General features: G+C 34.4%; 1 protein-coding gene across 2 annotated transcripts in view; it reads left to right on the forward strand.

Moving 5' to 3' along the window:
* Window positions 1-18,654, forward strand: part of GBE1 (1,4-alpha-glucan branching enzyme 1) — a 290,866-nt gene that overhangs the window by 111,612 nt on the left and 160,600 nt on the right. For both annotated transcript variants that reach the window (XM_058731715.1, XM_058731714.1), the window contains exons 4-5: window positions 17,455-17,580; window positions 18,382-18,517. In XM_058731715.1, coding sequence (XP_058587698.1) covers window positions 17,455-17,580; window positions 18,382-18,517 — 262 coding nt within the window. The remainder of the gene's footprint in view (window positions 1-17,454; window positions 17,581-18,381; window positions 18,518-18,654) is intronic.

Genomic DNA, 18,654 nt, shown 5'->3' on the forward strand with positions numbered 1-18,654 from the left:
CCCATTCCGTTTGTTCCTGAGTCAGGGCTATATCAGAAGTAATTTTAACATCTGAAGAAATTAATCTTGTAGGTGTTTTATTTTTCTTTTCAAAGCTTTTTGGTCCTCTTGTTACCGAAACCCAAGTTTGGCTGCCCATCTCTCAAAAGGCCAATATTCAAGAGATGAGTTTTGATTGGAAGGGAATAAGAGCTTTATTCAGGAGGTTAGCCACCTGGGGAGAAGGTGGACTTTTCTCCAAAAGCCAACTCTGAGGTTTCTGCCTGGCCCAGAGATTTTGAAAGGGATTTAGGGCAGTTAATCGGTTAAGGGAGTGCAGTGGTCTGTGACAATTCTTGATTACTTGCAGCCTCAATGGTGCCAGCTATAGACTTTATCACGGTGCTCAGAGGTTGCGCAAGGGGGTCTGGTTCTTTGGTGTCCAGGGCGGTGCAGGAGAGCCTGGTGTGTCAAATTTCTCTTTATAGGAGATAACGCATGATCTATAAACATACAAAAAAAAAAAGGTTTAGTTCATCAATCATGTGGGCTAAGGGTGCTTGCCAAAACTTATAAGACTTCAGGTTGGCCAGAGGGGCCCAGGCAGCATCATCTTAGGTCCAGGTTTGGAAACCATTATGAAATTTGTCTTAGTGATGGCACTTTTTTAACACATCTTAGGAGTTTTCTATTTTTGCCCATCTAATCTTGAAGTTTGGTCCATTCCCCGATTCTTTAGGCCATTAGTTGCCAATTTCTACTTCCAACTTTTCCTCTTATGAGCCTGTTTATTCCACTTATTTTCTCAAACTTACTTTGATTCTGCTATGCATCATATTCCAAATTTGATGTGTTCTTTTAAAGTCATGTCCTGTCTTAGGTCAGAACATCCTCCTCTAATTTTTCATAGAAAGAGTACTGCATCAATCCCAGTTTAGGTACAGATTATCCCCACCTTTCAATCCTATCTCTGCCTCCTAGCATTCTGATGTTTTGTCAACATCTGTTTCTTTTCATGTGATAATCAAGTCTGAATACAAAATCTGAATTTTCAAATTTCAACTTTGAAACCAAATGCAGGGAGCAAAGAACTACCTCCAGGTCAAACATTTTTTTGTGATTGTGTTTCAACAGGCTGATTCTGAATGTGTATGTAATTATGTGTAGAGAGGTACAAATGAAAATAATGAATGTATGAGCTAATTAATTGTGGCATGTCAATTACCTTTGAGTTTTCCACTGTTCGTGCCTATGGAGAAAATGGCACTTGATTAGTTTAAGGATCATTTGGGGTTTAGTCAAGGAAGATGGATCTTCTCATGATTTATCTCATGCACTAGTTTCTTCTTCCCAAAGCACCTATAGGTGTGTCTTCTACGTGCAAAAACCTAGCTGCAAGGGAGTGTGGAAAATGTGATTTTTAAGCTTGACATCCTCTGTGTTACAGGAAGGAATGTCAGAAAGGGGTTTGACTGACTGAAGAGCTAATATCTGCTACAACTTAAAAAAAAAAAAATCATAAATAGAATTCCCAAGAAAATAGTGTTGAAAAGACAATCACCCAATTTTACTAATGACATTTAAAGTAGCAATGATAAATTTTGTTTTGCAAAAATGATTTGTGTGGATACATGGTAGAGAAATTGTGAAATATTTTAAATAATGGGTAACAACTATAGGATAAGATCAGAAACTTGAATAGGTTTACCATACCCTTTAATAAAGCCATTCCTAGCTACAGTGGAAAACATAGGAAAAGTAGATGGTATGAAGACATTCATAGACATTCTCAGGACCACAAATGAATAAATTTTGAGCCAGCATGGATGTCTTTAGTAAATGAAGTGAGATTAAGTTTACAAAATAAGAATAAGAAACTAGTAGGGAGACTGGACTATGAAGAATGAGAAAACATTATAAATTAGTACTGAAGAAGAAATAAATTAGAAATTTAAAGGAGAGATTGAGGGGCGCCTGGGTGGCTCAGTCGGTGAGTGTCCGACTTCAGCTCAGGTCATGATGTCACAGTTCATGAGTTCGAGCCCTGTGTCAGGCTCTGTGCTGACAGCTCAGAGCCTGGAGCCTGCTTCAGTTTCTGTCTCTCTCACTCTCTCTCTCTGCCCCTCCCCTGCTTGTGCTCTGTCTCTCTGTCTCTCTGTCTCTCTCTCAAAAATAAATAAAAACATTAATTAAAAAAAAAATAAAGTAGAGATTGAGACAAATTTCATTGCAAAATATATTTTATCATCTGTAAAAGGTATCCGTTACTATCAAGGTTTAGAGAATCCGTTCCATATAACTCTGATGTGAGTTTTCCTTCCTCCCCTTCTCCTTTCCTTCGGTTTTTGAATAAAAACCTGTCCTTTCATCAGTGGGACGCTGGTTCTTGTATCCACTTTATTTTTTGCTTTCTCAGGCCTGGCTTTTATCTGCTAAGGCATGAGACTGCAGACCACAGAATCAGAATCAAGGGCGACAGGTAGTGGTGGTGGTAACTGGATATAAATAGGGCTCAGTCATCTTTATGTTAAAATGTTCCTCAGGTAGTCCTCATTGCACATCCAGGGTTGAAAACTGCTGCCAAAGACACATATAAAAAAGTCTAATACTCTCTTTACTGAATTCAGGAGGAAAATGTTCATATTTCAAACATGTCACAGTTCAGCATATACAAATCAATTTCAACAAGTGTTTAATTCCCTCTGTTAAAGCCACAAGGGAATGTATAATACATTTTAGAGAGCTACCTTTAAAAATATACATATTATTTTCCTCTTTCAGTTTTAGTGCTTATAGAGGTGAATCACACAGGTATCTAGAAAATCAGACTGTCCATAAATATCTGTTGCCTGATTGCTTTCTTTATGTCAACACTAATTCTAGAAATACTTTAAATGCATTAGCAGACTTTCTTTTCCTTATATCCAAGTACTGTGAAATATCTTACACTTATAACCTTCTCTTGTCCTTCAATCTGGGCATACTAGATTTTAAATATGATTATAAAGTCTGGGGAATTGAACACTGTCATTTTTCCTTAGGAGTATTTTTTTTTTTTTTTAATAAAAGTAGTTCATGCTTTTGTCCTCTAAATTATGTAGGCATCAGTTTTTTTTATAGGGCTTTTATTTAGTATTTGATCCCTTAATGCTGTGCCAGAAAAAGGAAGGAAATTGCATTTTATGACTGTTAAGGTAGGTATTATTTTTGGTTATATTTAATAGAAGTATTTGCACTTTGGCAGAGTATGCCTTCAAATATTAGTGAATATAGGTATGCCTACAGGACATAACCTTTTTCTCATGGTAAAGCACATACTATATAATCTTTTTATGATTTAAATATTTACCTTTAAAGTAAGTTATTTTATTGAGCAGCACAGTCAAATATATGTTAAATGTCAACATTTATGTTTAATTCTCTTCAATGTGGTTTTTTTTGTTTGTTTGTTTTGTTTCTTTTTTTTTTGTTTGTTTGTTTGGTTTCTTTACTCTGCAGTCTGTTCATCGTTACCTATGCTAATATGCTAGTAACTATAAATTTCTCCACGTGACTCAATGTGCTCTGACTGGGAAGAAAAGTCTCATGGACAGATATAGATAGATGGATAGATAGATAGATAGATAGATAGATAGATAGATAGATAGATAATTTTTTAAACACTCAAATATAGGTCATTGTATCTTACTACATGTATATTCTCTGAGCCTCACTCAAAATGTGAGATGGGCAATTCTCTAAACTATGCCTTATAGACTACACTGCCAAAGAAGTTTCCTGCTTCTCCAGAGCTCTTGACTCCTTCTTAAGAGAACTTGGAGATCAAGGCTTGTTTGCTTCCCTGTGCCTGTCTTTTCTACATAACATGGGAGTATCTATGTTTAATAATTTAAATACACCTGAACTACTAAGGTTTAATATAAGTAGCTCTATTGTGAAGACTCCTATTATTCACCACTCCTTCTTCCCATCGTTACTGTTACCACCTTTGCTTTGATACTTTGCCTTATCATATGACCTACAAAACGTTGTAAGTGCAAATCAATCAATGTGATATATCACATCAATAAGAGAAAGGATAAGAACCATATGATCACTTCAATAGACGCAGAAAAAGCATTTGACAAAGTACAATATTCATTCAGGATAAAAACCCTTCATAAATGGTTTAGAGGGAACATACCTCAACAGGGTAAAGGTATATATCTGAAAATCCCACAGCTAACATCAACCTTAATGGGGAAAAACTGAGAGTTTTCCTCTAAGGTCAGGAACAAGATAGGATGTCTACTCTCACCACTTTATTCAGCATACTGCTGGAAGTCCTACCCATGGCAATCAGACAACAAAAAGAAAAGACATCCAAATCAGTAGGGAGAAGTAGAACTTTCACTATTTGCCGATGACATGAGACTCTATGTGAAAAGACTCCACCAAAAAACTACAGTAAACTTGCAGGACACAAAACCAATCTACAGAAATCCATTGCATTTCTTTTTTTTTTTTTTTTTTTTTTAATTTTTTTTTTTTTTCTTTTTTCGGGAGAGAGAGAGAGAGAGACAGAGATTGAGGGAAGGGGAGGGGCAGAGAGAGAGGGAGACACAGAATCCAAAGCAGGCTCCAGGCTCTGAGCTGTCAGCACAGAGCCTGATGCGGGGCTCAAATTCACAGACCACGAGATCATGACCTGAGCTAAAGTCGGATGCTCAACCGACTGAGCCACTGAGGGGCCCCTATTCTGTTGCTTTTCTATACACAATAATGAAGCAGCAGAGAGGGAAATTAAGAAAATAATCCCATTTACAGTTATACCAAAAATAATAAAATACCTCATAATAAACTTAACAAAGGAAGTAAAAGACCTGTACTCCGAAAACTATAAAGCATTGATGAAAGAAATGGAAGATGACACAAACAAATGGAAAGATAGTCCATGATCATGGATTATGAAAACAAAATTTTTCTAAATGTCTGTACTACCCAAAGGAATCTATGTATATAATGCAATCCATTATACCAACAGCATTTTTCATAGAACTGGAATGAAAAATCCTAAAATTTGTGTGGAACCACAAAAGAGCTTGAATAGCCAAAGTAATCTTGAAAAAGAAAAACAAAACTGGGGGTATGACAATTCCAGACTGTAAGTTATATTACAAAGTGGCAGTAATCAAGACATTATGCTAATGGCACAAAAATAGACATGGAGACCAATAGAACAGAATAGTGAGCCCAGAAATGATCCCACAATTATATGGCCAATTAATCTTCAATGAAGCAGGAAAGAATATCCAATGGGAAAAACACAGTCTCTTCAATAAATGATATGGGGAAAATTGGACAGCTACATGCAAAAAATCAAACTGGGCCATTTTCTTACACCATACACTTAAATAATTCAAAATGGATTAAAGATCTAGCTGTGAGATCTGAAACCATAAAAATCCTTGAAGAGAGCACAGGCAGTCACTTCTCTGACATCAGCCATAGCAACTTTTTCCTAGATAGGCCCCCTGAGACAAGGGAAATAAAAGCAAAATTAAACCAGTGGGACTGTATCAAAATAAAAAGCTTCTGCACAGCAAAGGAAACAGTCAACAAAACTAAAAGACAACCTACAGAATGGGAGAAGATATTTGCAAATGACATATCCGATAAAGGGTTAGTATCCAAAACATGTAAAGAACTTACAGAGCTCAACACCCAAAAAACAATCCAATGAAAAAATGGGCAGAAGCCATGAACAGACATTTCTCCAAAGAAGACACACCCAGATGGTGACACAGGAAAAGATGTTCATCATCACTCATCATCAGGAAAATGCAAATCAAAATTACAGTGTGATGTCACCTCACACTTGTCAGAATGGCTAACATGAAAAGCACAAGAAACAACAAGTGTTGACGAGGATGTGGAGAAAAAGGAACCCTCTTAAACTGTTGGTAGAATGCAAACTGGTCTAGCCACTGTGGAAAAGAGTATATGGGGGTGCCCCCAAAAGTTAAAAATAGAACTACCCTATTCAGCAATTACCGAAAGATATACAAAAACCCTAATTCAAAAGGATACATTCACCCCAATGTCTATTGCAGCATTATTTACCATAGCCAAGATATGGAAGCAGCCCAAGTGTCCATCGACTGCTGAATTGGTAAAGAAGAAGTGGTATATGTAAACAGAACAATACTATTCAGCCACAAAAAATGAATGAAATCTTGCCATTTGCAACAACATGGATAGAGCTAGAGAGTGTAATTCTAAGTGAAATAAGTTCGTCAGAGAAAAACAAATCCACATGATTTCACTCAGTAAAATTGAAGAAATAAAATCGATGAACATATGGGAAGGGGGAGAAAAAGAAAGAAGGAAACAAACTAATACGGAGGGAGGTAAGTAGAGGATGTACTAGATGAGTGATGGGTAGTAAGGAGGATAGTTGTTATGGTGAGCACTGGGTCTTGTATGTAAGTGATGAATCACTGAATTCTACTCCTAAAACCAATATAGCGCTGTATGTTAACTAACTAGAAATTAAATAAAAATTAAAGACAGACAGACAGAGAGAGAGAGAGAGAGAGAGAGAGAGAGAGAGAGAGAGAGAGAAACCAAGAAACAGACTCAACTATAGGGAGCAAACTGATGGTTACCAGAATGGAAGCGTTTGGGGGGATGGCTTATTTAGGTGATGGGGATTAAGAAGTACACTTGTTGAGATGAGCACTGGGTGATGTATGGAATTGTTGAATCACTATTGTACACCTGAAACTAGTATTACACTGTGCGTTAACTAACTGGAATTGAAATAAAAATTTTAAAAATGCTATAAAATCAGCTGACAAGAAATTATCCAAGTGTTTATCTTGAGTTCCATTTCACATGTAGTTTTCTATTCCCCCATTTAATCATCTGTTTGCTTTCTCATTTCTTGATGGGTATACTTATTTCCTTATCAATATTTATACATACTTATTTGTTGTTCTTCCCCTGATAGCATGTGTACCTAGGAAAATACATGTCTTCTGTGGGTGAAAAGAGAGAAAAGACTGCTAATGTTGTAATCTCTATTATGATAGCTTAGCATATAAAGAATGTTAAATATTCAGGAAGAATTATTTTCATCATTAACTGTTTTCTTAGTAGTTATCAATTACATTCTGGGAGATATTTGTCTCAATATGTATTAAATATATAATTGTATGTTTTCTCAAATCTTATAATTTTTACCATTATGAACTTCATATCTATCTGTATATCTATCTATCTATGTATATCTATCATCTATTATGAACTTTATATCTATCCAGAGATATCTATATCTCTGGAATTTCTGTACATACCTTCTAGGGTCTGAATTATTTCTCTTTTCCTCCCACACTTTATAGTTTACCTCATTGCAATAGCACTTCATGTGATGGCTTAAGAATCATATTCTTTCTTTCAAATGATTCAGTTTATTACCATATAGACTTTTGTAATTATACTTGATATTTTTAAAGAGAACTTTAACTCATCTTATGATAGTACCCTCCCCTATCCTAGCACTTCTGAAAATACTTCTCAGATTTTTTTCTATTGGCATTATACCAGATTATAACTCTGTTTACTTAATAGAATTCTAGCCTTCACTGCACATGGATGAGTCTCTTTGAAGCACACTTTTTCAGTAATGAAAACTCACTGATTTTTTCCCTTTTCATAGCTTTTTTCTTTTATTACTCTATTGATCTTTCAATATCTTGGAAGTTTAAATCCTATATTTTTATATCATGTGTAATTCATTTGTTTTCTAGTCTAAGACACTTAATCAATCTTTACCCGATTACAACATTTCAGCATTGTTCCTATTCTTTTCACTTAGGAGTAGTTATTCTCACTTGCTCAGGGTATCCTTTTCAATGCCTGCTTCCTAAATCTCGCATAATCCCTTTGGATTTTGTCTTTTTATAGTGACCTCACTTTATAAGGTTTTTGTTCAGGTAATGTACTTGAAATGAAGCGAACACTTTATCAGTTCTACTTCGTTGTTTCTTTATTTCTTTAAAGATTTGCCTCAGTCAAAGGCAGAGACAGAAAAAATATTATGGTTGTAATACTTCTTAACTAGACTAGAAGGTTGGGGATCTGGGGTGGAAACCTTTGGGAGTAATACTCCTTGTTTTAAGTACAGCAGCATCTGTCCCTTTAAAAATCATTCTAAATAAAAACCTGCTTTTATAAGGAGCAACTACTGATCTTCATGTATTTCTTTTTTTATAAAATTCTGAGGTCTTTTCTCTCCCATGTGAAAGTATTACAGAAATGGATGTTTATATCTCTGTCATTCTACAGCTGGTGCTAAATCAGGAGCAAAGTAGCTATTAGTGTTATGCCTTGACTATAGTCTCTTTTTGTTCTGTACATTGGTGTCATTGATGTCAAAGTTTGATATAATTTGATCAGATGCTACCTTGTGTCAGTTTACAGATTTATTTTCCATAGCTAGTATGTTTAATCTTTTCTTTTAAAAACATTTTTTTTAATAGTGGCTTCATTTTTTGACAGAAATACTTTAACTGTTTCTACTCAAGCATTGTTACTGGATTCCATATTGGAAAGATTTCTTGTTTCTTATGAAAGAAAACAAAATGAATTGTAATGCATTATTTTAAGATAACAAAATCCACACAAAGCTAAAATAATGAGAGTCAATGAAAATTAAACAGTAGGTTATTGCTTTCAAAATTCAACTGATTTCTGTTTTTTCTTAGTACAGCTACTTGGAAGGATATCACAGTTTTGTTTTGTTTTGTTTTGTTTTGTTTTTGTCTTTTGTATATTGTCTCATACTGCATAACATAAGAGCCCGAGACTTAATCTAAGCATTTAATCTCTTTCCCATTTACCTCAGTCTCTGAACAATGTGGATATAAAGTGCATCAAAAGATATGATAATTTTTTTCAGTTATTTTTTTTTGAATTTTAGTTCCAGTGTAGTTGACATACTGTGTTATACAAGTCTCTGGTGGACACTACAGTGATTCAGCAGTTCCATATATTACTCAGTGCTCATAAAGATGAGAGTACACTTAATTCCCTTCACCTATTTTACCCAATCTCTCACCAGCCTCTCTGGTAACTATCAGTTTGTTCTCTGTAGTCAAGAGTCTGTTTCTTTGTTTGTCTCTCTTTCTTCGTTCATTTGTTTTGTTTCTTAAATTTTATATGTGAGTGTCCTTTTTGTCTCTTGTGACAGTCTTTGTTTTAAAGTCTATTTTGAAAAAGAAAAAAAAAAAAAGAGTGGCACCTAGATGACTCAGTCGGCTAAACGTTCTACTCTTGGTTTCAGATCAGGTCATGATCTCACGGTTTCATGAGTTTGAGCCCCTCTTTGGGCTCTGTGCTGACGCGCAGAGCCTTCTTAAGCTTCTCTCTCTTCCTCTCTTTGCCTCCCCCACTAGTGCTGTCTCTGTCTCAAAATAAATAAACTTAAAAAAAATCAAAAAAATAAAGTGTATTTGTCTGATGTAAGTACTGGTACTCTAGCTTTCTTTTCACATCCATTTGCCTGATAAATGTTTCTCCACACCCTCACTTTCAGTGTGCATGTGTATTTTAGGATGTGATAAATTTTTATGATGATCGTGTATGCACATGGCTTATGTAAGGCTGTTTGATTAAATAAAGTTATGATATAAATTATCAAACAAAAAATGGAGATATCTAACATGTATGAACTTTAGTATTCAGATAAAATTAACAAGATCTTTTTAAAAATTCAAATAACAAAGTTAATGTTTATTTGGTACCCAGAGTGGTCTCAGTTTATAAACAATGGTAATGTCAGTTATAGCTCATATATAACCCTGATTTGTATAATTTTACCAATCAAATATATGTAATTTTATGAAGGTTCATCTATAAAATAGTTGCATATTATAGGTTTATTATAAATGAAAAACTACCTTGATACTTTTATTGATATCTTGTTTTTTCCCTCAATTAATTGAAATATAAACTCAAAATTCACAATGAAATACGTTTAATATCAGGTAGTGTTTCTAAGATCCCTAATTGAAAATTCAGAATGCAATTTCTTCAATAAATATTTTTATTATTATTGGCAACTGATTATTGAAATAGTCTCATCTCTGTTTAATGAAGCAAATATATCAGATACAATGTAGAAAAAATAGCTCTGTAGCCTTTGCTTGTGGTGAATTCAGAGCTTTTATTTCCATCATGTAGAATAGTTCTTTTTATTCAATCTCTGAATATAATTACATGGGAGTAGACTAGAAATAAAAACTGTGTATTAAAAATTTACTTTTTTTTTTTTTTGTGGGCTCCTATCAGTTCTGAAACTCAACAGAATTTATTCTGAAGGAGTTTACTTTTCCTGGGAATTGTCAAGGAGACTAAACCTCATTTAGTGAAGGTTACTGAAATGCATTGGTATATTTTTTGGGAGTAAGCAGTTAATAAGATAAAATGTGTTATTTAGACTATTCATTAAAATAACTTCATCTTTTAACTCTTTCTAGCACTGACAAAGCTTAGCTAAATTTAAATACATTCCATTTTATTCTTAAACTGTGATTGCTTCTAATGTTTTCTTCCTAATTTAGTTTCCTGTGGCTGCTGAACAAAGTTGGTGGCTTTAAATAGTAGAAATTTCTTCTTTCACAATTTTGGAAGCCAAAAGCTCAAAGTCAGTATCATTGGTCTGAAATCAGGGTGTTGGAATGGCCACACTCCCTCTGGAGGCTCTAGGGGAGGCTTTCTTCCTTGTCACTTCCAGCTTTTCGTGGCTGTTGGCACTGTTTGGCTAGTGCCTGCAACACCCCAGTCTCTGCAACACCCCAGTCTCTGCCTCCTTGGTCACATTGCTTTTTTCTCTTCTGTCTATTCGTACATATCCCTGTTTCCCACTTACAATGATAAATGTGATTTCTTTCTTGGATAATCTGGTTAATGTCTCCATTTTAAGATCCTTTTATCATATCTGAAAAGATCCTGTTTTTTTGTTTGTTTGTTTGTTTTGGGGTTTTTTTTTTGCCACATAAGGTATCATTCACAGATTCCAGAGCGTAGGCTGTGAAAAATATTTTGAGGGGCCATTTTTGAACCTTCCAAAATGGCAAAGTGATTCATTCTTATATAATCTTGGTGAATCTTAAAACTGATCCAAGCAGGAAAAACAAACAAAACTGAAAAAAAAAAAAAATGTATACTCCTACATCATTTTTCAACAATGATTAGTAGTAAAATTTTTGTTGAATTAAAATGAGGATGTAGAAGCTGCTTTTGAAAATATATTCATCTATTTTAAAGTTTTAATAATTCTATGTGTTTGTTTAAGATGATATTTATTTATTTATTTATTTATTTAATTTTTTTTAATGTTTATTTATTTTTGAGATAGAGAGAGAGACACGGCATGAATGGGGGAGGGTCAGAGAGAGGGAGACACAGAATCCGAAACAGGCTCCAGGCTATGAGCTGTCAGCACAGAGCCTGACGTGGGGCTCGAACTCACGGACCGCGAGACCATGACCTGAGCCGAAGTCGGCCGCCCAACCGACTGAGCCACCCAGGTTCCCCATATATATATATTTTTTAATGTTTATTTATTTTTGAGACAGAGAGAGACAGAGCATAAATGGGGGAGGGTCAGAGAGAGGGAGACACAGAATCTGAAACAGGTTCCAGGCTCCGAGCTGTCAGCACAGAGCCCGACGTGGGGCTCGAACTCACAGACCGCGAGATCATGACCTGAGCCAAAGTCAGCCGCTTAACCGACTGAGCCACCCAGGCGCCCCAAGATGATATTTATTTATACTATATTATTTGTATACATTAAAACACTTCCTCAGGATTCTGCTCACTGATAGAATCATCACATTCTCCTCTGGAATATCACTTATTGTCCTACTTAATTATGAATGTGATTACCTTTTCTAAAAATCTTTTTTATTTTTATTCCATACACTTCTAAAAATTACTTAAGAATAAATTGCAATATATTTTCTATGTATGTACATTTTTCTTTCTCTGTACAAGTATATGTATATATACATATATATATTTGAGTAACATTTTAAACACATGCAGACAGAATACTGATATTCAGCATTGCACATTGGTATGACTATAATAATATACATTTCCATATATATTAACACATAACATATAATATGTAATATATCAATATATTTTATTATATTTATATATTTTTATATATAATATTAATTTAGATGTTCTATAAATTAGAGATAATTTAAAAGTGAAGACAACATTGCTTTGTAAATTTGCTTGGTTATTTAACCTGTACCCCATTAAATAGTTATTTTTTTAAAGTTTTTATTTACTTATATTGAGAGAGCAAAAGAGAGCAGCAGAGGGGGCAGGGTAGAGAGAGGGAGGGACAGAATACTAAGCAGGTTTTTGCATGGTCAGTGCAGAGAACGACACAGGGCTCGAACTTATGAAGTGTGAGATCATGACTTAAGCCAAGGACAAGAGTCAGACACTTAATCAACTGAGCCACCCAGGTGCCCCACTAAATGGTTATTTTTATAAATATCTTTTAAATTAATCCTCCTTGGGGCGCCTGGGTGGCGCAGTCGGTTAAGCGTCCGACTTCAGCCAGGTCACGATCTCGCGGTCCGTGAGTTCAAGCCCCGCGTCAGGCTCTGGGCTGATGGCTCGGAGCCTGGAGCCTGTTTCCGATTCTGTGTCTCCCTCTCTCTCTGCCCCTCCCCCGTTCATGCTCTGTCTCTCTCTGTCCCAAAAATAAATAAAAAATGTTGAAAAAAAAAAAATTTAAATTAATCCTCCTTGTACACTTTTTTTTTTTAAGGAAAAGTTTACCATGTATCACATAGTTGTGATTTTAGTAGTATAATTTGGGCAAATTGAATTATAATATTCAACATGTTTGTCTTTTCTCTTGGTCTTTAACACATCCATTCATGAAACCCAGAGTTACATTCAATACCATTCTCCAGAGTACGCTAACACTTCCACTGTTTTTATAAGCAATTGTTGACCACCTGAGGAGCATGTTATGTCAGTAATTCTTCAGTCCATAGGAACATTATTCTCTGGCAAGAAACATTTCAACAGATACTCCTAGAATGAATGAACACACACACACACACATTTTTAAAAATTTTTTTTTAATTTTTATTTTTTAACGTTTATTTTTGAGACAGAGAGAGACAGAGCATGAACGGGGGAGAATCAGAGAGAGAGGGAGACACAGAATCTGAAACAGGCTCCAGGCTCTGAGCTGTCAGCACAGAGCCGGACCTGGGGCTCGAACTCACGGACTGCGAGATCATGACCTGAGCTGAAGTCGGATGCTTAACCGACTGAGCCACCCAGGTGCCCGACATTTTTTTTTAAAGATCTTTTCTATTTTACCAAACTTCCTTACATTGTTTATGTCAGTTCTAAATGACATTTTCTAAATAAAATTTGACTGCATATAGTCAGTAAGTCAATTTGTCTTTTGCACAGGTAGAGTTTCTTTTATACACTTGTTTGTTTAGTATCATCTTTTTTTTTTTTAATTTTTTTTTTTAACGTTTATTTATTTTTGAGACAGAGACAGAGCATGAGCGGGGGAGGGTCAGAGAGAGGGAGACACAGAATCTGAAACAGGCTCCAGGCTCCGAGCTGTCAGCACAGAGCCCGACACGGGGCTTGAACTCACGGACTGTGAGATCGTGACCTGAGCCGAAGTCGGCCGCTTAACCGACTGAGCCACCCAGGTGCCCTAGTAACATCTTTTGATGGCAGCTTCCCATAAGTCAAAGAGATAATTTGGCTTATTAAAAAATGAGCCTGCTAATATTTTATAATCTAAGAAAATGTTATAATTTTTAAAAGTATCTATTTGCCCTATAAAAACTTCATCACAATATTATCTTCATGAGCACATTCCTTTAAAGCAATTTGATATATTTTTGGAGTTTTATTTCTGACACTGTCAATATATTTAAGGTACGTAATATGCAACTTGACTAGCACAGCTCTACAAATGTATATGCAGCTGTATAAATGTATTGACAGTCCTTATTTGTTTCTGATCAACAAAGTTATATAAATGAAATGAAGTAATATATAGAAACTGCTAACAAAAGCTGCTAATAATCTATCCATAGCCAACTATCTAAATTTTTTTTTTCTATTTGTTTAAATACTTCAGTCCATGCGTTTGTATGCATTTACATTTGGAAGATGCAGCCCATTTTTTTTCATAACTTGAAAGAATATTCTTACAACCTTCAATATAATTCATTGCTACAGTTTTTACAGCTATACATTCTTCAGTCATTCACTCTTTGCCAATAAAAGTAACATGAAGGTCAGTAGACAAGGATATAGTTCTTTGGACACATCTCTGATTACTTCCATGGCAAAGTTCTATAATTAGAATTGCTGAGTCATTGAGAATTTTTGAAAAAATTTTTTAGGCATATTGCCAAATTGCTCCTTAGAGCTTTTATACTGTTTACACTTATACTAGCAGTGTATAAGCCTTTTAATTTGATAGTCTCAAGAGAATTCTTATACTTCAGCTGTTAGACTTATTATCCTTGAAAGATCAATCTGGCTATCTCTTTTCAGTTTGCTGTATACCATATGCTATTTTGAGGTTATAAATTAAGTGATGTAAAATCTTATCTCATCATCTAAATATCCTTTTATCTGAATCTGAACTCATGAGAGCCAAAATCTAGGTATTGCACCTCCCCAAATGTGTGTAAAACTTAGTTCAGAAAGATTATATTCCTTATTCGTTGGAACTTCTCTCAAGTTAGATTTATTTAGATTTCTTATAATACTCTTAGCTGATTACCACAACAATTTAAGAACAGCAAATGAAAAAAAAAAAAAAAAACAAGGTGAGGTGGCTTCTACAGGTGAGTGCTTAAGAAAAACTGAAGTATTGTAAGAAAGAAGCCTCCAAATCAGGGGCCTAAAGAAGAGATTTTACTTACCTTTTACATAATAATCACAGATAAGTGTTTCAGATTTGATGACAAGCTTTGCTTTACATGTCATTGAAGTACCTGGGTTATAATTCTGTTGCTAAAAAGGAAAGAGGCAATTGGATATTTAAAATTTTCTACCCTAAGTAACAATACTAATAGACTATTAGTGAGGGAAGAAATAGAACTTTTGGAAACAAGGATATTGAGGTCACTCAGTGAATAATTAAATAATTAAATAATCCTTTGTCAGGTGTAGAGTTTGATTTTACCCTACCTACAAGCTTATTACTTGTTACTATTTTATGGAACCTGGCAGAATGCACAGGACTCCTGGGTCAGAGACAAATGATTTTATTAGTCACAGCAGAGTAAACAGTATGAGCATCATATTTGCATTGGTTATCTTTGTTTTCAAATCCCATGGGTGACACCACACGGTCCAGATGGATGCTGCTGACACAGTTGGTTTGCATCATAGCTCAGGAACATTCATCTTGGGGAATCCATTCTTTTATAGCAAGCAATAAGCAAGCCTATTCTGTATCTTCAAGGCAGACATTATCTCATTCCTCAGGGTAGCATGCTACAAACACAACTCTGAGAAATGGCTTTTGTCAATAACTGTCAGGGCCTTGTATTCTTGGCCTACCCAGCAAAATATGTAGGAATATTAGAGACCCATAGAGGACTGCTCCTTTCAACATACATCACACAGTAGCCTCTGAAGGCATGTGTACAAGCAATGTTCTAATGATGTTGTCTAAAGACATGTGTACAAGCAGTGTTCTAAAGAATGAAAATTATATTTAGCATGAGGATATTCTTGATGTCAGCTACTTAAAGTTTCAAACATTCTCTCTGCCAACAGATACCTTTACAAATAATTGTGGGTTCATGATCGTCCTTTGCAGGGACCGTGGAGCCATTTTCCAAAAGAGAGAAAAGATAGATGGGTGGATTAGGCAAAGTGCTATTTATTGAAAACCGATTTCTAATAGTTTACTTTCCCATAGCTTGTACTCAGTTGATGAGTGAGAAAAAAGTAATATGCTTTAAACATATTACTATTATATATTATACCAGAAATTCATGTGGCTCAAGGGACATATTTTTTTGGGATGAACTACTACTGAAGTGGATTAATCCTATTCATTTTTTGGTGATAATGATTTGAATGATAGAAATATTTGGCTGTCATTGGGTTCAATCAGTGGATATAATAATAATGAAGGAGAAAGAATTTTGTTCGTCTAAATTAGATATTCCTTTTCACCACTAACCTGCCCCCTCCATCATAAATCAAGATTTATTATTTATTTATTTTTTAGTATCTGTAGGAAGTGCAGTGGTTACCTGTTAAGAGTAAGGAAGTGAGTATCAGAGGCTCTGTGTTCAACTTTGGCTCTGCTACTTGGTGACTTTGGGACTTTTGGCAATTCAATCTCATGTAATATTTAGGTTATAAAGTTTCTCTAGAATCTAGTAAGATATGATGAAAGTCCTTTCTAAACTGTAAAGTATTATACAAATATTTAATTTCTAATAATTATGCACACTAGACTTTTTACTATTAAAGGAGACTGAAGAATATATTCTCTCAATGCTAATGGTATAGCTCCTAATCTGAACAATTTTCATCATCGTATACCATCTTTTAGAAGGTTTAATTAAAAAACTTTCTTAAAAAGTTACCATTTCATTCACTTGGAAGCTCTGCTCATGTGACTCACTTTATTATCTAACCTTGTCGATCAATTCAAGGTCCTTTATTTAGTATCCTCTCTAAAAGGGTGGATTTGCATTTTATTGATTTTTTTATTAGTGATAATAATAGTGATTCTATTGGCAAATATAGGAATGGATGTTTAAAGGGGGAAATTATTGGTTTAATATGGTAAAGCATACTTGGAATAGGGTGCAGAGGAAGTTGAAAATGGTGGAAAATATTTGCAGGGTGGTATCTGTGTGTATGTATATATGTATGTATGTATGTATATGTGCCTGTGCACAATACAAATGCTAATCAAAATCCATTTTTCTCCTTTAGCTTCTTGAAAATGTTATGATTGCTATGAAAAAGATATAATGGCAATATAGCTCATTACTTTTTTTTTAATACAGTAAGATTATTTCTTCTTGTTGATTAATTTATTGACAGTAGCTTCCAAATAATATTCTTGGGTTTTTTTTTACTATCTATTTTATGTTTACTTTAATTAAGCACTCTAATGGTTGGTTGGCAATGTTGGCAGTTGCCAGAGAATCATAAAATATTTAAGTTGGAATCTACTTAAATAATCATATATTATAACAGATGAGATGAGAAAGTAAACTCCATGGAATTTAAACATTTTTAAGGCCACACATCAGTGTGGTAGTTTAGATTCTTAAGATCATTCCTCCTTTTCTTAATTGTAGCAGTGCTCATAAACTTAGGCATTATCTTAGAGCTTTCGAAGTATTTTAAAGCAATAACATCTCATTCTCTTTTTAGGTAGTTATTAGGAGTAAAAGTGGAGAGATCTTGTATCGTATTTCACCATGGGCGAAGTATGTGACTCGTGAAGGTGAAAATGTGAATTATGATTGGATACACTGGGATCCAGAACACCCATATAAAGTGAGAACAACAAATTTTTAAATACATGCTTGTTCCAATATTTCTAGGAAAATTAATTTTTATTTTTATACCTTTTATAGTAATGTTCAACTTCTCTCTTCTCTGCCAGTTTTATATTTTACATCATAGTGTACCTGATATGCTCTACACATTATCAGAGTCCATCATCTGTAGCCAGTAAAATATAGTAGTGAGTTCTTGTTTTATCATGTGTTACTGAGGTTAGGAGGAGCGAAAAAGAAAACTAAATCTCTACATACTGACCTGTAAGGGATACTGCTTTTTTTTTTTTTTTTTTTAAACCACAATTTCTGTTTCATCATGGAATCTTCAGTGAGGTAATATTTCTCATTGTCATGAGTTAGAAGCAGGATCAATGTCCTTAGGAACAAGGAATAGGGAAGATACCTCATGAATATATTATTTAGGGTTATTTTCAAGGTTTCTATGTATGTTTGAACTCACATCTCTGTCTTTTAAGTTATTGGAGCATGTTGATAATTGCTTTGCATTTGATAATTATGTATGCATTTTAAGCTCTTATGTTTTCTTTAAGGCTCAATGATAAGGTATAAGCCATTGCATGATTACTCTTTTCAAACAGATCCACTAATATGGTTCTAAAAAGGAATTTACTTTTAAGAGAAAAATTTAATGGATGTAGCCAAATGCCTTTTATATGCAAAAACAGTTCCAAACTGTTTGACTGAGTTGATTCACCATTCCATTTAACATGCTAAATCCGATTGTATCATACCTGCATTTCTGATCTAATTCTTTATGTAATTTTATATTCTGTAGTTTAAGCATTCCAGACCAAAGAAGCCAAGAGGTGTAAGAATTTATGAATCTCATGTGGGAATTTCTTCCTATGAAGGAAAAATAGCTTCTTATAAACATTTTACATACAATGTACTACCAAGAATCAAAGACCTTGGTAAGTAATAACTATGATTTTTATTCAGATAAAATTTTAATGAGTCTGTTCTCTTATTAGAAAAGCTAATTACAAGTGTCTCTTTTTTTGTGTTAAGAGATTAAATATGTAATAGAAATGCATTTTATTTTAGGCTT

This window comes from Neofelis nebulosa, chromosome 5 (assembly GCF_028018385.1).
Source record: "Neofelis nebulosa isolate mNeoNeb1 chromosome 5, mNeoNeb1.pri, whole genome shotgun sequence".
Lineage (NCBI taxonomy): Eukaryota > Metazoa > Chordata > Mammalia > Carnivora > Felidae > Neofelis > Neofelis nebulosa.